Below are 18,928 nucleotides of genomic sequence, written 5' to 3'. Positions count from 1 at the left end.
AAAACAACAACTGTAGAATAAAAACACAACACTTTAAAAAAAAACATTTTTTTTTATATAAATCTTGTAGGTAGCTTTTAAAAAAAATACCTATAAATAAACCAAAGCAGATCAAAGCACAGTGAAAGATGACATACATTCAAAAAAAGAAAGAACAAATATTTTTGCTTCTCCCTTGCTTAATGAACAGGCAGTTTGTGTAATTGTTTTTCTCCTGCCGTTGTGGAACTACGTATTTGGTTTCCAGTGTAGAAAACACATTTGTAGCTACGTTTAAGGTGAGGCAAACTATGTTTTAAATTAACAGTCCTTGTGACGAAGCAGAAAAGGCTGCTGTCTGCCACCTGAAGCAGGCACAGGTTGACCAGATAAAGAACCTGACAAGCGTGGAGTGGGACGGCGTTAAGGGATTCAGTGGTTCTTGTATTTCCGTCCGAAGAGACTTCGTCAGTGTGGTGGAAGTTTCTCTGTGTCCTTTTCACTGTTTGTTGAAAGGCGGCAAGGTCACCAGAGCTCACACTTATTTTTGGGGTTCATTGGAGCATCTGCTTTGCAGCCAAAGTGCTTTGAGAATTCCCGTGAGTTGGAGATGGTGCCGATGACTCTGAATCTTGACGGGCTGTGAGGATCAGTGATCACCCCCTCATGCGAGCTCTCGGGTGTCCTGACCGCACACCATACCTACAAATAAAAAAATAAAACATCTTTTAATCTCACCAATTTATATCCAGCCTCAATGATCACAGCTGCTTACTATCACTTTAGTGCATTCAAATTTTTTCCTGATTTTAAATAAACAAAAGACATGTTTGAGGTAAATGATTTGAATGTTTTTGCAAAGATGGATTTATGTTTTTTTTTTTTTTTTGTACTGACTTAACTCCAAATCTTTTCCAGGTTTTCCTCTAGTCGTTTGACAGCAATACAAGCTTCGACACATAAGAATGTTAATGTCTGGGTGTCTTTATACACTGGTGAGCTAAGAAAACATTATTTAGTGGAATCACATCTGAAAAACGAGCCAATGAATATATCTGATGAGACTTAGCTGTTACATCCTTAAATTAGGATTGTGATCAAAGTAATAATAGCATACAGTGGAGTTAAAAAGTATTTGACTGTTATAGCCCACCTGTCCTTTATAAAAAAATGTATTTCCCTATATGTCAGTTCTTATGTGCCTTAATTGTATTTATCATCCCTGCATCACTAAGGAAGCATTCTGGGCCACTCTTGGCAGCTGAATTGCTTCAATTAAGACGAAATGGAGGGTCTTCAAGGTTAAATTCTCTTGTTTTGGGTCACACCTTTAAATTAAAGACCAGAATTTCATCTGGCCATTCCAAAACCTTTGATTTATTTCTTTTTTAGTCATCTAGAGATGAATTGCTTTTGCTCTTAAGATTGTTTTGTGTTTTTCAGTAGATTATGATTCATGATTAGTTTAATTGCAGCAGGTTGTTCAGGTCCTGAAACAGCATGGCCCCCACTGCGTTTGTTGGTGTATTTGTAACAATGCTGTGTTGGTTTTCAGTATCAGAGTGCACCCCTTCCAACAACCTATGAGGCAAGTCATATCAGTCCATAGAATATTTTAAGCAAATTTGTTTATAGGCCTTAATGCTCTCTTTAATCAGCAGGGTCTTTCACTCTGGAACTTTGAGATGCTGCCATTTTAACATCTCTTTTTATTGTTGAATCATTAACAATGGTATTAACTGAGGTAATTTACAGAAATACATCTTTAAATGTTGTTCTGTGTTCTTTTGTGACCTTCTGAATAACTTGTTGATGTTTATCTTTAATAAAGCAGTATCTCCAGGGAAGGTTTGCCTTTATGTTTTCTCTACTGTGGTTAACTGGAGTCCCAAACCTTCCTGACTGAGAGATGTCAATGACTGTGTTTTAAATCTGCTATTTAATTACTTCATGCTTTCAGTCAGTTTATTTTTAAGTCAGTTTTTGATTTAACAACTCAATAAAAACTGGAGTATGCCTATAGAAACTGAACTTATACAAAATATATGTGATTACACTGAGTTAAGTTAGATTTAAGAAACAAAAGGTTTTTTTCTTTTTTATAAATAGATCCGTATTTAAAAACTGCAAGTTATGTTTAGTCTGGTCAATTATTTCTGATATATATCTAAATACTCATTAACAACAAAGCAATTACTTTATTTATCTATCAAAAAAGAAACAAAAAAAAAAAGAAAACTGCTGTTTTTTATATTGTAGAAAACTACAAATGGAGATACAGATTATAATTTCATGTTAATTAATTTTGTTCATTAAAGAGGAAATGGCTTTCTAATGCCAATACGATCAACACACACCTGTGCAAATCCCACAAAAAACAGCTGATGGTTCGTCATTCCCAGCGCCGGCAGCGTTGCTTCTTCACCATTCTTTCTGATCCAGTTCACATAGGCCTTAAAGCAACAAATAATCATGTTACACGTATGGAATCAGTTTTCTCTCCACTTAGGAAAGTACACATAGGATTAAACTTTGAATTATCCTGCTGTGGGAAAGTTTCTGCTTCCTGCTCAGTCATTGCTTTAGTTCCCAGTTACCTACTCATCCTCTTCATAGCATTTGACCTTTGATTACATGGAAAGAATGTGTTCATGTGAGGAAGTAACCAGAAGCTGACAAGGCCACTCATAGCCACCTGTTGCCCTGCCAGGCCTCACTGGAAACCCAACGACATAGTTTTTCCAATACAGAAAATTCAGGATGACCAACGAAAACTTCCACAGCTGGGATGATGGATGTCTGACCTTATAAATGGTCAAATCTTATCAAGGTTTTATCAGCACACGTAGTCACATTTTGACTCATTTTCTTTAAGAAATATCACCAAACATCTGGGAAATTCACCCCGACCTTGTAAGCAGCTTTTAATCCCCCGTTGTCAGCAATGTTCTCCCCCAGTGTGTGTCTTCCATTCAGAGGCTCTTTGTTGATGCTATAATTGCCGTATTGCTCCACCATGCACTGCGTCTGCCTCTTGAAGGCCTCCACGGATGAATTCTTCCACCACGGCCGCAGATTTCCATCCTTGTCATATTCCCTTCCTTGAAATTAAATCATAAAGTTTGCCCCATTTACTTATTTATTGAAGAAAAAATGAATCTTTATGGTTGTGTCCCTTTCATTAACAAACCTTGGTCATCAAACGCATGAGTCAGTTCGTGTCCCATTACAACTCCAATTCCACCAAAGTTAAGAGCTCTGAAAAAGAAAAGACAAAAATATAATTAAAGTTAAAAAAGCATATCTATTATGACTATTAAAGCGATTTATTATACAGCTGAAATATGTTATAAATGTTTGAGTGGGAAGAACTTTTGGGAAAGAAATTTCTCTCAGAAAATAGGAAGAAACTATTCTTCAGTATCTTTTTGGGTTAAAATAATTATTTCATTAAGTTGTATTTTTTTAATGCAGTGTTGCAATTAAAATGCAATTTTGTTAGTGTAAAAATAAAACCCCTGTTGTAAAAGCAGGGGTTCGATAAGCATAGGACTACCACTCCCTTTTAAGTTTATAATATCTGCACATTAGGGCTGAACAAATTAATCAGATTAATTGTGATTAATCAATTATTGAAATACTCGTCAAGTAATCCTTTTATCTACTGGAGTATAGAGACTCTAAAAGACGCCTTTATCTGACAGAGCAACGAATTAGAGCAGTAATTATGCCAAAATCTTAAAAAAATATGTAAACTTTTACATTTAAGATAAAAATATATATATATTATCTGCCAATCTTCTCTATCCAGAACTCCTGAAGTGAAGAAAGTTTTAGCTTCAGCTGGTTTGAATTCTGTAAAAATGTTCTTTAAGGAACCTTTTACTATCTGGTTATCAATCGAAAAAATAATCAACAGATTGATGGATGATTAAAATGATCGTAAGATGCAGTTCTACTGCAAATTAAAGTATGTACAAAGTGATTTGCATGTCTGAAATCCATAAGGAAGGACATACTTTGGCCATGATCGGCTGTAGAATGGAGCCTGAAGGATCCCTGCTGGTAGAACCATCTCATTCTTTGTTGGGTTATAATATGCATTTACAGTTGGAGGTGTCATGCTCCACCTGCAAAACAAGAACCACAAAGATAAAAGGATTTGCTCACTTCAAGGTCATGGCCTAAAAAACATAATGGAGTTTCTCATTCTTCACGCCAGATGGGCTACAGATCAGTTTAGAGGGCATTGGAAGAGCAAACCATCCCCTCTCCAAACAGTCAATTAAAGACAAGGAATCGGTTCAGTGGAGAGAAGCTGGTTGCTGATGGCAGCAGTATTCTGCTGAGTCGGTGCAATGCCAATGTGTTCCCATTAAAACATACTTCCTTCTCTTTGTGAAGACAGGCAGCAGGGAAGAGCTACTCACTGATTTCTGTTGGGAGTTTTCCTCAGCTGGTCAGCGGTCACTCTGGCTGAGAAGTTGTAGTACTGCATGACATTCTGGAAGTACAGATCTGACACCACCATAAACTAAAAGAGAGGAATGACAAGAAAAGTCAAATAAAATGTACAGTTTAACGGCTTAAAACAGGAACATGTGATAGATAGAATCAGCAGGTACTCTTTCAGCGTGCAGCCCCTACTTTTACCTACATCATTGAACACTTTGTCCAGCTTTGTGGCATTCATAATAAACTCCGGGTATCCAATCATGTTGTATATAGCATCTGCCTGTAAAAAACGAGAGACAAAAAACATAAAAGGCACACATTTACAGCAGATGGCGGTGCTGTTTCACTGTTGTTCTGCATTAGCAGTTTCCTCTAAAAAAGAGAAAGCAGCTTCAACTTAAATTTCAATAGGTAACTGAACTAAATCAAGCAGATCCAATTTCATTTATTCAGTTAATAAGTTGTCAAGTTAAACCATCCTAAATAAATGATGTTCAGCAAACTGAATTTAATTACTTGTTATCAATTGAAGCAACTCTTTTAAGCTGGATCTATATTCTTCTTTAGAGTGTGGGAGGAAAAAGGCTGATCAGTATCTGTTCCTACCTTTTCTTTTGCTGCTTTTTTTGTGTCTGAATCCATCCAGCTCACATCCTTCAAGCTATCCTCAAACGCCCATTTAATTTCTGCAACCATTTCTTCAGCCTAAAGCAACAGAAGGGACCAAGATGTGTACAATAAAAATAGACGCTCACAATGTCACAGAGCAGTGGGAGGTTTTAGGATGAGGTACTTACAGTGGCTTTGCTGTCCTCTGTGAAGGTTTCCTTGACAAAAAGGGCACCGAGGGCAAAGCCTAAGGCACTGTCTGTGTCGCTGACACACACTTTCCAACGTGGAATGCAGCTCTACAAAAACAGGACATGTTTTTTTTCCATGTCATCATGCAAAATTAGCATTTTCAATGTTACTTTATTCTGTAAAAGTTTATAAAAACAAATCCACTGGACTTGGTTTCCAAGATTTAAAGACATTTCAGACAGGTTTCAGATATTACAGGCTAACAATGGAACCAAACCACCCACTAATCGGTTTCCAATTGCATGTTTCCAAGCAATACAAGGCCTTGTCTCTATAAAGACTCAAACTTACTGCCGATCCAGACATTTGAATTGAGAAAGCTTCCTGGAGAGGTAGCGAAACGTCTTCAAATCTTGGAAACCAAGTCCAGTGGATTGTTTTTTTTAACTTTTACGGAATGACTATGACCTGGATGACTGAGAATCTTCATCAGCAAATGTTACTTTATGCACAATGAGCAACATTTCTTGTGAAATTGTAGATGATACATTCCTACATTGTCTAGAATGCTGGTGAAATACTGGTGAAACCGTTGCTGAGGTGAAGCTAAGGCTACATCCACATGGAGTCCAAAGGGGATGTTTCATGTAGGATGCTACCTTTAATAATATAAACTGCACTAATAACTAAGGATTTGGGATTTGGAGATTTTCAAAGAACCTTCTGAGTATAGTGAATTTTTGAAAATAATTACTAAAGGAAAATGAATAATAAATACGGTAGGAAACAAATTGTATCCTGGTTTGTAAAGCTTAGTTTTTTTCCCTGCAAAACATTTTTGTTATTCCCTATAATTTCTATTTTGTATCTTAATTCTGAGTGGTAGAAACTGAAAATTAAGGTTTACCACTTAAAGGGATAGTTCCGACTTTTTTTTCCCATTATTTAAATTTTATGGGCATTCAATATATTACCAGAAGAAGCTAACTTTCATAGTGCTATTTGTTTATATAATCCTAGATCCAGTATGTTGCCATCTGACCAGCTCTGATAAAGCCAAATCTAAAGAGGATTCTATCTTGATTAAAAAAACAACAACAAACATCTGTCAACATGTGAAACTAGTAAACTTTTGGGGGGGGGGGGGGGGGGGGGGGGGGGGGGGGTTTGCATTGAAAAGTCATTTCTACAAAGAAGAGAAATGATTTACTCTGGAAATGGAGTTTGGTGCGTCACAAAACAGTTTCTTGGTTAAATGTAAACTAAGCATGGAACAAGACAGGTTATTACTGTAAAAAAGAATACTTCCTTTTTCTCATAGAGAAAAGTCACATTAGAGACTGAAACTTCAAGGTTATCCCAGTGATCATATCTGAACCTGTTCTGCAGAAGCTTAAGCAGTTCTCACAAAAACTATTCGGAAACAAAGTCTAGTAATCTGTTCCCCTAAACCCTCTAAACTGGTCTATACACTGTCTGTAGATCACAAGCAGAGAAAAGTTTTCAGGAATGCTTTAAAAAAGTATTTCTTAACTACAAAATAAGGTATATTCAAAATTTACAAAATAAAAAAGAAGCTCAAACCAAAAAGGAAAATGAACTCAAATGAAAAACTTTATATAATTATCTAAACCCTTCAAGTATCTAAAGATAAACAATTCTTACTGTGCTAACTAAATTAAAACCTGCAAACACGTCTAAATTAAGAATTTGAGAAAATATTTCTTCCAGTTGTAAAACAGGATTTATTTCCTGAAAACAGGTGATAAAAAAGTCCCTGTTTGATGAAGATATCATTGCGTCAAAGGAAGGACAAGGATACTGCAGGAAACACGGAGCAGTCTGAGCAAGCAAAGCAGTGAAATCCTACTTGAGGATATGGAAAAAGAGACAGAGCTGCCCTATTACGCAAAACAAAAACACAAAGAGAGATAGGCTTGGTTTGTTTTTAGAGCTTGACCCCTCCAAGAAACACAGCAGAAGGAAAAGGATCTGACTAAGATAAGAACTGGGGTCACTGGAACTTCAGCAGTCCAACAATTACGCACCAGATCTGGCAGAACACATAACAGACTTACTAAACCCACAAAAACTAAACCCACGGTTACTAAACCCATGGTTACTAAACCCACAAAAACTAAACCCAGGGATACTAAACCCATGGTTACTAAACGCACAGATACTAAACCCACGGTTACTAAACCCATGGTTACTAAACCCATGGATACTAAACCCACGGTTACTACACCCACAAAGACTAAACCCACGCTTACTAAACCCATGGTTACTAAACCCATGGATACTAAACCCACGGTTACTACACCCACAAAGACTAAACCCACGGTTACTAAACCCATAGATACTAAACCCACGGTTACTAAACCCATAGATACTAAACCCACAAAGACTAAACCCATGCTTACTAAACCCATGGTTACTAAACCCATGGTTACTAAACCCATGGATACTACACCCACAAAGACTAAACCCATGCTTACTAAACCCATGGTTACTAAACCCATGGATACTAAACCCATGGATACTAAACCCACGGTTACTACACCCACAAAGACTAAACCCACGCTTACTAAACCCATGGTTACTAAACCCATGGTTACTAAACCCACAGATACTAAGCCCACGGTTACTAAACCCATGGTTACTAAACCCATGGTTACTAAACCCATGGTTACTAAACCCACAGATACTAAGCCCACGGTTACTAAACCCACGCTTACTAAACCCATGGTTACTAAACCCATGGTTACTAAACCCATGGTTACTAAACCCACAGATACTAAGCCCACGGTTACTAAACCAATGGTTACTAAACCCATGGATACTAAACCCACGGTTACTACACCCACAAAGACTAAACCCACGCTTACTAAACCCATGGTTACTAAACCCATGGATACTAAACCCATAGATACTAAACCCACGGTTACTACACCCACAAAGACTAAACCCACGCTTACTAAACCCATGGTTACTAAACCCATGGTTACTAAACCCATGGTTACTAAACCCACAGATACTAAGCCCACGGTTACTAAACCCATGGTTACTAAACCCATGGTTACTAAACCCATGGTTACTAAACCCACAGATACTAAGCCCACGCTTACTAAACCCATGGTTACTAAACCCATGCTTACTAAACCCATGGTTACTAAACCCACAGATACTAAGCCCACGGTTACTAAACCCATGGTTACTAAACCCATGGATACTAAACCCACGGTTACTACACCCACAAAGACTAAACCCACGCTTACTAAACCCATGGTTACTAAACCCATGGATACTAAACCCACAAAGACTAAACCCACGCTTACTAAACCCATGGTTACTAAACCCATGGTTACTAAACCCATGGATACTAAACCCACGGTTACTACACCCACAAAGACTAAACCCACGCTTACTAAACCCATGGTTACTAAACCCATGGTTACTAAACCCATGGATACTAAACCCACGGTTACTACACCCACAAAGACTAAACCCACGCTTACTAAACCCATGGTTACTAAACCCATGGTTATTAAACCCATGGATACTAAACCCACGGTTACTACACCCACAAAGACTAAACCCACGCTTACTAAACCCATGGTTACTAAACCCATGGTTACTAAATCCATGGATACTAAACCCACGGTTACTACACCCACAAAGACTAAACCCACGCTTACTAAACCCATGGTTACTAAACCCATAGATACTAAACCCACGGTTACTAAACCCATAGATACTAAACCCACGGTTACTACACCCACAAAGACTAAACCCACGCTTACTAAACCCATGGTTACTAAACCCATAGATACTAAACCCACGGTTACTAAACCCATAGATACTAAACCCACGGTTACTACACTCACAAAGACTAAACCCATGGTTACTAAACCCACGTTTAATAAACCTACAGTTACTCAACCCACAGTTACTAAACCCAGGGATCCTAAACCCATGGTGGCTAAACCCAAGATTAATATACCTACAAATACTAAACCCACGTTTACTAAACCCACGGTTACTAAACCCATGTTTACTAAACCCATGTTTACTAAACCCACGGTTACTAAACCCACGGTTACTAAGCCCACGTTTACTAAACCCACGGTTCCTAATAACTAATAATTGCAATAATACCTTAGAATAACATCCATTCCAATCACCTGCCTTCAGGCATCACCAGATTAACAAGCAGAATCCACCTTTATTTCATAAAATTTGTTTTTTTATGTATGAAAATAAAACTTCACAGAAAAACTGCACTTCGAGTATTAGTTGTGTAAGAGAAAGATAAGAATCAATGTTTGCAGGTTCCTACAAGCCATATGGGGGTAAAGCAAATGTGAAATAGGATATTTTGCACAGATAAAAACAAAGTTTCCAGTGTTAAAACACTTGATCTGATAAAACTTGTTTTTAAACCTAGCTTGTCACCAACAGATTAACCAGCAATGGTAAGTTGTCCCAAAGTGAAAAGCCCCTCACCTGCAGAAACCCTCATTTTTCCTTGAACCTTATTTTTGAGACACTGAATTACAAACACATTGCAGTCATATGTATTTAATAAAAACATAAAAAAAACTTGTTAAAAGTTATCAGTGAGGAACATACAGTCCAGTCAAGTTCTACTCTGAATGTATGAAAACAATGAGGACACACAACACAATTATTCTTGTTATCTCCATTCCCCAAACCTAAAAAAGTCTTTATTTTCTAAAGAAGTGGTTTTAAAGGTCTAATGAGTAGTTACACAGAATGGTGATCAAAGGGAACCTGTGTCCATCTGCATAAAGATAGCTGATGGAAAGTCATGCATGTTTTGTCATAATTACATTGTAGGCATAAAAGTTAAAGTACAGGTTAGTGACAAAAGGTAGATGTACTTTGTTTTGTATGAAGATTTATGTTGCAACTTCTGGTTGGATAGGTTTTGGCTTTGTTTGCTATAATGAGTTAATTCTTAACTGATTTTGCACATTGTGGTTTTTAGGGTGTGTAACACAATACGTCTGCCACAGTTTCAGTCAGCCAAAGTGACTTTATGTCTTTCAACATTCTTCCTTTGCATGCAGAAGACGGGCTCTAAAGTGGATTTGTCCATAGTTTTCTTAAAATAATATTCCTGACCTGATAAATGGCCCTTTTTTGCCTGGTCTCTTTGCCTCAAAGCAAAAATGCAGGTTATAGCATGAGCTTCACTGTTAGTTGTTGGTTAATAGTTTGTTTACCCTTAAAAACATTTCAATGTTAGAGTAAGTTAAGCACAGTAGTTGAGATGATAGATGGAGCAAAATGCAATTAAATCATTGAAGAAAATTAGATAAGAGTGCAAAAGACTTGAGATTGGAGGACAGATGTCCCCTTTTCAGCTGGTCAACGACCCTTAACATCCAGCAAGAGCTACAATGAAACGTTGTGTTAGAATGGTCCAGTTAAAATCCAGACCCAAATATTGTGATTTACAGATACTCTCCCGCTAATGTAACTGAACTATTGAGGAGCCATGTGTAGATCGGGTAGAGAACAATACCCTCAGATACCTTTAGCTGTAATTGCACGTGTTTAAAAATGGTTGTGTTGGAGTAAACATTGTAGCAATAAGGTTGAATTGTAAGGACATTTGAAAAAAAAAGAAAAAAACATATTAATTGCTGTGACCAAATATAAAAACTAAGAATTTCTCAGCCTCTTATTTTCACAGTCTTTAACTGTTTTATGTATAATCTTTTTAATTATGTCACAGGTGTAAGTACCCAGTGCATATTTTGTATTTGTAAAACAGTTAGACATCTAGGTATCCAGTGACATTAACATATCAAGCTACTAAGAAATATTGAAGGTCAGGGAAATTTCTCAACTGTTTTTAAAAAATGGGGGATTTTAAGAGACAGTGAATAAATAGAAGTTTCTTAAAGTAGAGTCAGTGTTGTGAGACGCCAAAGGTCACTGTTTAGTTTTATGATGCTTTCCTGATTCAAATTACTTCAATAGATAGATAGATAGATAGATAGATAGATAGATAGATAGATAGATAGATAGATAGATAGATAGATAGATAGATAGATAGATAGATAGATAGATAGATAGATAGATAGATAGATAGATAGATAGATAGATAGATAGATAGATAGATAGATAGATAGATAGATAGATAGATAGATAGATAGATAGATAGATAGATAGATAGATAGATACTCAGTTTTCAGGCTATATAGTTCAAAAGGCTAACAGCGTTTTGCACAAACAAACCCTTACACACTTTCTTTGTTGCTAGAGGCATTGCTAACATGTGATCTTATCTACATTGACAATCAGAGAGTGTTGCTTGCACCATTGTTCAACCATTGCACAGAAGCCTCATAACCGCAGCTGATGTTAGGGCCATAAACAGCCATATCATCAGCGTACTTAATGAGTTTAACATTGCAGTCGTCTATTTGCAGGGCATTCACTATAGGATTTATTTATCTAACACATGCGACATCAGTTCACATGTGTGATATTGAAGTTTTTCTTTACTTAGATCAGTTTCACTTCTAAATTTTGTGCTAAAAGAAGACTAGGGGAATTTAGAAGAACTAAAACTTTTTCTTACCTTCTTAGTCCCATACATGACTTCTAGGAAGCGCTGCTCTGCATCCTGGAATCTTTGGTCTAAAACTGAAACCATCTTTCTCACCACCTTCATTATCATATAATTGTTGAGTAGGCTGCAAAATAGAAAACATCACATCATTGTTTTGCCCTCCGTTAAACACTGTGCCTGTTGTCAGAGAGCTTTTCCGTCACCTACATCATTTAAAGGGATAAATGTGCAGGGTATTTACCTTTTATTTGTGTTTGTTATGAGCTCAGAGACCTTCTGGAGGTATTCTTTGGCATAAACAACAACAGGCTCTGAGTCGTTAAGTGTAACAGGCGTGAACACTTCTGTCAGATACGGCATCCAATCAACCGCAGGAGCCAGGTTCTGCACCAGAACATGGATATAAGTTAGGATTGCTCTGAACACAATGCCTGTAACTTCTCTGCAACCTTAAAACCGTCACTCACTTTTAGGTCCTTAGCCTGTACTTTAAAGTAAATAAGCTCCTCATCCCTCCTCTCCTCTTGAGGCACTGTGATGTTGGCCAGGGTGGTTTCGAATTCCACAATTTCTGTCATTAGCGTCCGAGACGTTTCCTCTGAGCCGCCCAGGAGGACCCCTAACTCCACCAAGAAGTTGAGGTACGCTGTGAGGTACTGCACAGACACAGGTTGGTTATGTGACAAGATTTCATCGGGAAAGGACTCTGAGCCTAGGTCAAACTCTAAATAAATAAAAAAAATCTCAAACTCTTAACGTGTGCACATTTATGCCGTAAAATCTGCATTCTACTGTTAATAACTTGACTAGATTACCTTTTCATTGGCTGTTTTGTTGAGGTAGTAATCCCTTGAAGGCAGTCCAAGGCTGGACTGATCCACCTACAGATAAGAGACACATCCAGTGAATTTCTGCCTGTCTTCCATTTGAACACTCAGACACAACCTACTGTTTTCATTCCTCAGGTATACGCATCCATGTTAAGTAGCAGAGGCTTGCAACAGATCATCTCTTTAGAACTTGTAGATCTCATGATGCAGGATAAACAAATAAACCCATCTCCAAGCAACAGAGCGAATGTGACTCCCCCATAAAATTATGAGGATTATCACGGGAATGTCAAACAGAGATAAAATCAGACGCTTTAGGGAAGCCTATGAAGGCGGCTTTTGTAAGGATCTACAGGGACATGACTGAGAGTGATCTTCTCTACACTTAAATATGTATTTTGGATAATTACGTGCATTATGTAAACGGTACACACCTGGATGACATTGCTGTTGGAGTTTTTGGAGTCTGTGCTCACAAAGACGGTGAAAAAAGGGGAGGTCCTTAAACTGGCAGACACAGTTCTGAGAACCTCTTGGAAATTGTCCTTGTCCCAGGGCTCCGTGAGAGCCCACCCTCCTATCTGAACCAGAAAGGGATGCAACAGACACACAGTGACGCAAACAACTGGAAGTAAAAATCAACAACAGGAACTGTAATTTCTTTTGATGTTTGATGTCCCCGTAAAGAAGCATACCTGGCTGATTAGCTGCTGCAGAGGCTTTGCTCCTAATTCTTCGATCTTTGACTCATTCATGCAGGCTTGATAGTATTGCTGGGCTTTTTTCTCCGCTGTGCTCAGTTCTTTTATTGTGGTGTTTTCTGCCCAAGTGAAAAAAATCAAGTAAATGAAGTCAGTGTAAAAAAGGCTATAACTTAATTTTGTGTTTTTGTTGCAGAACTGAACTTTAAAACATTTGATTACTCTCAAGCACAGCAGTTTTACAGGATTTTACTCTTGTTCTTGTTCTACTAATACTTCATTTGATGCCATATCTCAACATGGTTCAGAGATTCCTAATAGCACTGCTATGGTTATTTCTGGTAGCCACATAGTTATCTCAAGCTGATCTTTGCTCCTTGCAGTTGGACACCTGTGGGCAGCTCACCAGTATAAGGGACTGGCTCTGGACATCAATTACTGTTTGAACCTTAATGTGACATCAAATGGGTTCTTCCTTTTTGTTTGTCAGTCTAAAGACACTACTGAATCTACTGCTTCAGGTGATATTCATGATTTTACATTTTTGTTTTATATAATATTGTATTTCCAGTTTTGCTTTTCTTGGTAAGACTTTGAAGAATCAGGAGCAGCTTTTTCTTACTGAAGCTCTGAGTGTAAAGACTTTCTACAAGCATACCCGTATAACAACAATTGTTATGAAATTTATCTCTTTTCAGTACAAAATGCAGTTTAAACAAGAGAAGAACCGACGCATGTTTAACAATCCCGAATATCATGGTCTGAAACCTTTCTGATGCAAAGAGCCATTTTACCTGGAGCCCAGCTAATAAAGTCATTCAGAGCTGCAAATATTACATGAAACACAAATTATCATTTTCTTTTAATAGTTAATTTTCTGATTTTAGTTTTAAGATACGTACAAAACATAAGACATTCACAAAGAGGAAGCAAGGATTTTGTTCTATAGGATAATATTTTATGTAAAAATAAAACATAGTTTCCAATCTAATGACAATAAATATGGATCTAAGTCATTCTGTAATGAAAATTACATTCAAATTTTCTTTTAAAACCCTGCAAAAGCTTGTAAGAACTGTGTTTGTTGATAGACTATAATAAAAACCATTAGGCCAAAAACGTGTTGCAGATTTGTTTGGGGGTCAAATTCTTTAGGCAGATATTGCACTCTCTTTCTCCATTCACACAATAAAAATGACACAATGATAAATTCTTCACATGTCTCAATTTTTAAAAAACCTTGAGGTGGCAGGGCTAAACTAATTAAACAGCGAATCCATACACGCATTGTCCAAAACTGATACAAGAAAAAAACATTTTTTAAACTTTCTTCTAGTTTTTCTAGAGTGATGCACTTCAGATTTGGACTTTTAAAGGGCTGCGCTATGCCACTAAATTAAGGCCAAAAACTAATAGTCTTCCTTAATAGTTTCCTTAAAAATAAACCTGGTTGTACTTTAACTTTTTGGGCAGTTTAACATCATGCTATCTTTTATTTTGTCCTGATGTCCTTTATGTATTTTTTTTTCTAGAAAAGCACTGTAAATTATTTTAGTTTTTTTTTTTTTTTTTTTGTTTAATTAATGGGCTTTACCTAAACAGTAATCAAAAAAATGTGGGAAAAGATTAATAAACAAAGGATGAAGACCAAAACATTGTTAAAACCTTATTAGAAAGACATAAAGCACACTAAAAGAAATAAATGAAAACAAATATAAAAGATTTAAGAACTTTTTTGTAAAGATATATTAGAATGTCTTCAGCTGCCCTCTGAATAAGTCAAGACGATGTAAAAACAAAGAAGAGGGATTCTATGGAGTTTTATGGTGGATCCTTAAGTTTATGAGTAGTTTAGTTTGGGACCCTTAGGGCTCATGGTGCGGAGTGTGCATTAAACAGTTTGGTAATATAGGAAGGTGTTTGACCATACAGACCCCTGAAGATTTATCTGAGGATTTTAAAAGCGTAATTAAAAGTAGAGGAAACCAATAAAACAGGAAGGATGAAAGCCCTTTTATTTAGGGTTAAGGATCTTTCTGCAGGGTCTTGCACCAACTGAAGTTGTAATAAATAAGAGCTCACCTAACAAGTGCTTCATCACAAGCATGTTGTGCTCCCACAGATTGCTAAATGGACCCCAGCGGGACTTCCCTTCAGGGAGAGGGTTGTTCTTCACCCAGCCCCCACAGGCAAAGTTGTAGAAGTCATGGCAGGGGTCCACAGATCTATTCAGGGCTCCCAGGACAGAGCTGGCGACAGTAATGCATGGCTCTGAAAGGCACAGGCCTGGGTGAGCTGCAACAAAAAGATACATGCAGAAGATAAGATGAACATTTTAGATAGTTCACACAGTTTGTGGGAAACATTAGAGAATCTGAAAATATTTCATGGTAAGACAAAAATGCATGAGGGTTTTTAGAGCATCTGGAAGCTATCATTTTATAAGCCAAAGAATACAACCTGGAGGGAATACTTGTCCCAAGAAAAGTCTTTCATAAACAGTGAGCTGAGAACTGACAAGAGAAAAGCAACATCTAACATCCTAATGCTAGCTTGGGGTTTTATAATTGAAGAGAAAAGAAATTGATTAAAGGATTCATTCACAAAGAACACAACTTCAAATTCTGCAAATATTGTTCATCTTTTAGTTCACAAAAAAAAAACATTGTAAAAAAAAAAAAACATTGTTTTCAGAGAAGTGAAAGTATTTGTCCTTATTTAGTACGCAAACAACTCAAAGAACAGCTCAATCCATAACTCTTGACCAGGACTGAGACCTTAACTATCTGTTTATATGAGGAATCGTACAGACATGCACATGCAGTAACCAGCAAGATGAGCTTAGATTTTCCTAAGACGATTGAATCCTTGTTCCTTTTATTATTTCAAAGAGTGATGCAAAAAGGGATCCTGAATAGGAGGAAGTGGTATACCGTTTCCCATGGTAGAGCTGAGGAAACCCAGACTGATGAGAAGCGGCCAGGATGCTGCAGTAAATCCATAAGAACCTTTCCCATAATGAACAAGCTCAAGGGAGTGATTTTGAGTTGCTTTCAGGCAGCTCAGTTAAAGCGCTTGCCTCAGTGAGAAAAAAATTAATTAACAAAGAACTGTACAAATTAAACACCAGCAGTTTATTACAGCTACACTGCAAAACATTTAAATATAAATTAGTTGTTTTTTCTTTAAAAAAGTTCGTATTTTCTTAAATTGGGGAGCTAAATGAGACACTTTGCCAATAAAATGTGACAATTTACATTTAAAACAGGGAAAAACAATTGCATTGTCTCATTTAAAGTGCCTAATATCTAATTATCTTATTTAAACGGCAAAAATACTTGTTTCATTGGCAATTCATCTTATTTACCTACTCAAATTAAGGGTAAATGCAGTTATTTTAAGAAATATTTACTTCTTCTAATTTGAAGTGGGGGCCTAGTGGCTAGGGGACAGGGTTTGGAATCCTGAGGTTCTGAGTTCGAGTCCCACTCCCACAGACTGCCACTCTGGGTCTCTGAGCAAGACCCTTAACCCCCAACCTGCTCCCTGGGCGCCCCTTGATGGCAGCCCACTTCTCCCCAAGGGAATGGGTTAAACGCAGAGGTCAATAAAGTTCAATTATTTTTCTTTACATAATTTTTGCATTGTATGCTATAGGAGAAATTTTATTTTAATAAGATGCGAATTTAAGCTTAAAAAAAGATCTTATGACTGGTCTGTTTAATAAATGTTTTTCTACAAAAAATAAATTGACTGGTTCTCAAAAATGAAACAATGTACTTAAAATAGAAATAAAAATATATTTCTGTGAATAGGAAGGTATATAAATAATCTTAATTTGAAGACATAATCTCTTTTAACTCAATACAAAAATACAACTATGATAACCATACAATATATATAAGATTTTTATTGTGCTTTAAGCCTACCACAATTGTGATTTATGGCATTAAAAAGTATTTAGGACATTCCAAGATGCTCAAAACGGTAACCTTTGCTCAAGAAATCAGTGTGACTTCTTGGTTAGGAAAATCTGTCCACCAGATTGCATCAAGTCTCCATGGTAACCAACTATTGCACTATTGGATTAAAATTTCAAAGCAGTATCGTAAATTTGTCACATAAACAGAAGAAGGTTAGTTGACAGCTCTGACGGTATGTCAACCTGAATTCAATTGTGTGGAGCCAGTCCACAATAATAACGCACTTGGTTTCTCTGGTTTTTCTTGTTCTGTGTGCATTTGCTAATGTAAATAATTCATGCAGTTATCTTGAATGAATATTTGCAGAACAGAGCAGTGGATTTATCAACCTGGCTGATAGCTTTGCTGGCCAAGGTTCATCTCCTAAATGGCTTTCCATACATCCAAACTCGGTCATTTGAAGCGATATAAGCTCCCGCTCATGCAGAAATGTAACGGAGAGTAAACTAACTAGCAACAACACGAGATAGCTGTAATTGGGGAGCTAGTAAAGCTTTGGGACCTATGCTATGGGGATGCCTAGGTTAAAGCTAAGACACAATAAACCCAATTAAGCATCCGATCTGACAGGATAAACTGATCATATGAAGTCATAGTACTAACATCTTATTGAAAGGAATGGGGCAAGGCAGACCGCTCACACTTCTCCACAACTGTGTCTGCTTTGTCCCTAACAAGGTAGACCCCTGGTCGGTCTTGTTCGGACATAAGCAGCAATTTGACTGGAATGTCAGGAGTATGACAGGAAGAGAGACACCTTGATAAGATCAAATGCATATGCTCTGGGGGAAATCAAAAGTCAAGTCTCTGGATTTCCCTTTGTAAATCCTCTGAATTACAAGGTAAATTGGCAAAGTCTATTACCATAAATGTGACATCTGGAAATATACAGCACACATTCTGGGTGAACATATCAGGCAGCGCAGAGTTGGGCATATGGAACCAAGAAAATATTTCTTTAAACAGAGTGTTTACTCTTATTAGGAGTTCAGAAGTACAGAAAACAGATAAAGTGAAACAAACATCTTTGTTGATTTTATTCCACATTCACAATTACTGACCAGCTTTTTTTATGCTGGGGACATTTCAGATACATCCTTCCCCATAAATAGACCTGTCCAGGGTGCACCCTGCCTCTCGAACGTAGGCAGCTGGAGATAGCCATCAGCACCCCGTGACAGAAAATGGATGGATGGACTTTCCCTTAAATAATCAATCTTACCAGTCTGTTGGTCCATAGAGGGAGCCTTTATGCAGCCAGTATGACAGAAAAAGAGTATCAGAGCCTGGATATTTAACGCCCTCATAGTGTTGTGTTTAACAACTCATCCTTTCACTGCTCAGGGTTACAAGCTTCTGTATTTCATCTTCCACAGTGACAATGTTTAACACTGCACTTATTTGCTTTTGTTTCCAGAAATACGTAGAACTGCGTCCCTTATTCAAAATCCAAAAATGTGTTGAGGTTGGAATGTGTTTCCTTTGGATCAATTTGGGATGGCCGATTGGTCAGTTGTAGAGCAGCCTAGACGGATTAACGTGTTGTGTCACGTCGATAGGCTGCCTCCTCAA

At 37.3% G+C, this 18,928-nt stretch overlaps 1 protein-coding gene across 3 annotated transcripts in view; it reads right to left on the bottom strand.

Moving 5' to 3' along the window:
• Positions 1-494: 494 nt before the first annotated feature.
• ece1 (endothelin converting enzyme 1) overlaps positions 495-18,928 on the bottom strand; it is a 31,410-nt gene continuing 12,976 nt past the window's right edge. For all 3 annotated transcript variants that reach the window (XM_038276256.1, XM_038276255.1, XM_038276258.1), the window contains 16 exons: positions 15,456-15,668; positions 13,368-13,492; positions 13,107-13,253; positions 12,658-12,723; positions 12,310-12,498; positions 12,084-12,226; positions 11,852-11,966; positions 5,232-5,342; positions 5,041-5,139; positions 4,637-4,714; positions 4,410-4,513; positions 3,999-4,109; positions 3,170-3,237; positions 2,890-3,080; positions 2,337-2,432; positions 495-681 (listed from right to left, as the gene is read on the bottom strand). In XM_038276256.1, the coding sequence (XP_038132184.1) occupies positions 505-681; positions 2,337-2,432; positions 2,890-3,080; positions 3,170-3,237; positions 3,999-4,109; positions 4,410-4,513; positions 4,637-4,714; positions 5,041-5,139; positions 5,232-5,342; positions 11,852-11,966; positions 12,084-12,226; positions 12,310-12,498; positions 12,658-12,723; positions 13,107-13,253; positions 13,368-13,492; positions 15,456-15,668 (2,033 nt within the window). In that variant the 3' untranslated portion in view covers positions 495-504. The remainder of the gene's footprint in view (positions 682-2,336; positions 2,433-2,889; positions 3,081-3,169; positions 3,238-3,998; positions 4,110-4,409; positions 4,514-4,636; positions 4,715-5,040; positions 5,140-5,231; positions 5,343-11,851; positions 11,967-12,083; positions 12,227-12,309; positions 12,499-12,657; positions 12,724-13,106; positions 13,254-13,367; positions 13,493-15,455; positions 15,669-18,928) is intronic.

The sequence above is a fragment of the Cyprinodon tularosa genome, unplaced genomic scaffold, assembly GCF_016077235.1.
Source record: "Cyprinodon tularosa strain WSP-4 unplaced genomic scaffold, ASM1607723v1 ctg1232, whole genome shotgun sequence".
NCBI classification, from domain to species: Eukaryota; Metazoa; Chordata; class Actinopteri; order Cyprinodontiformes; family Cyprinodontidae; genus Cyprinodon; species Cyprinodon tularosa.
The sequence above is the reverse complement of the archived record's forward strand: the minus strand, read 5'-3'. Positions and strand labels throughout refer to the sequence as shown.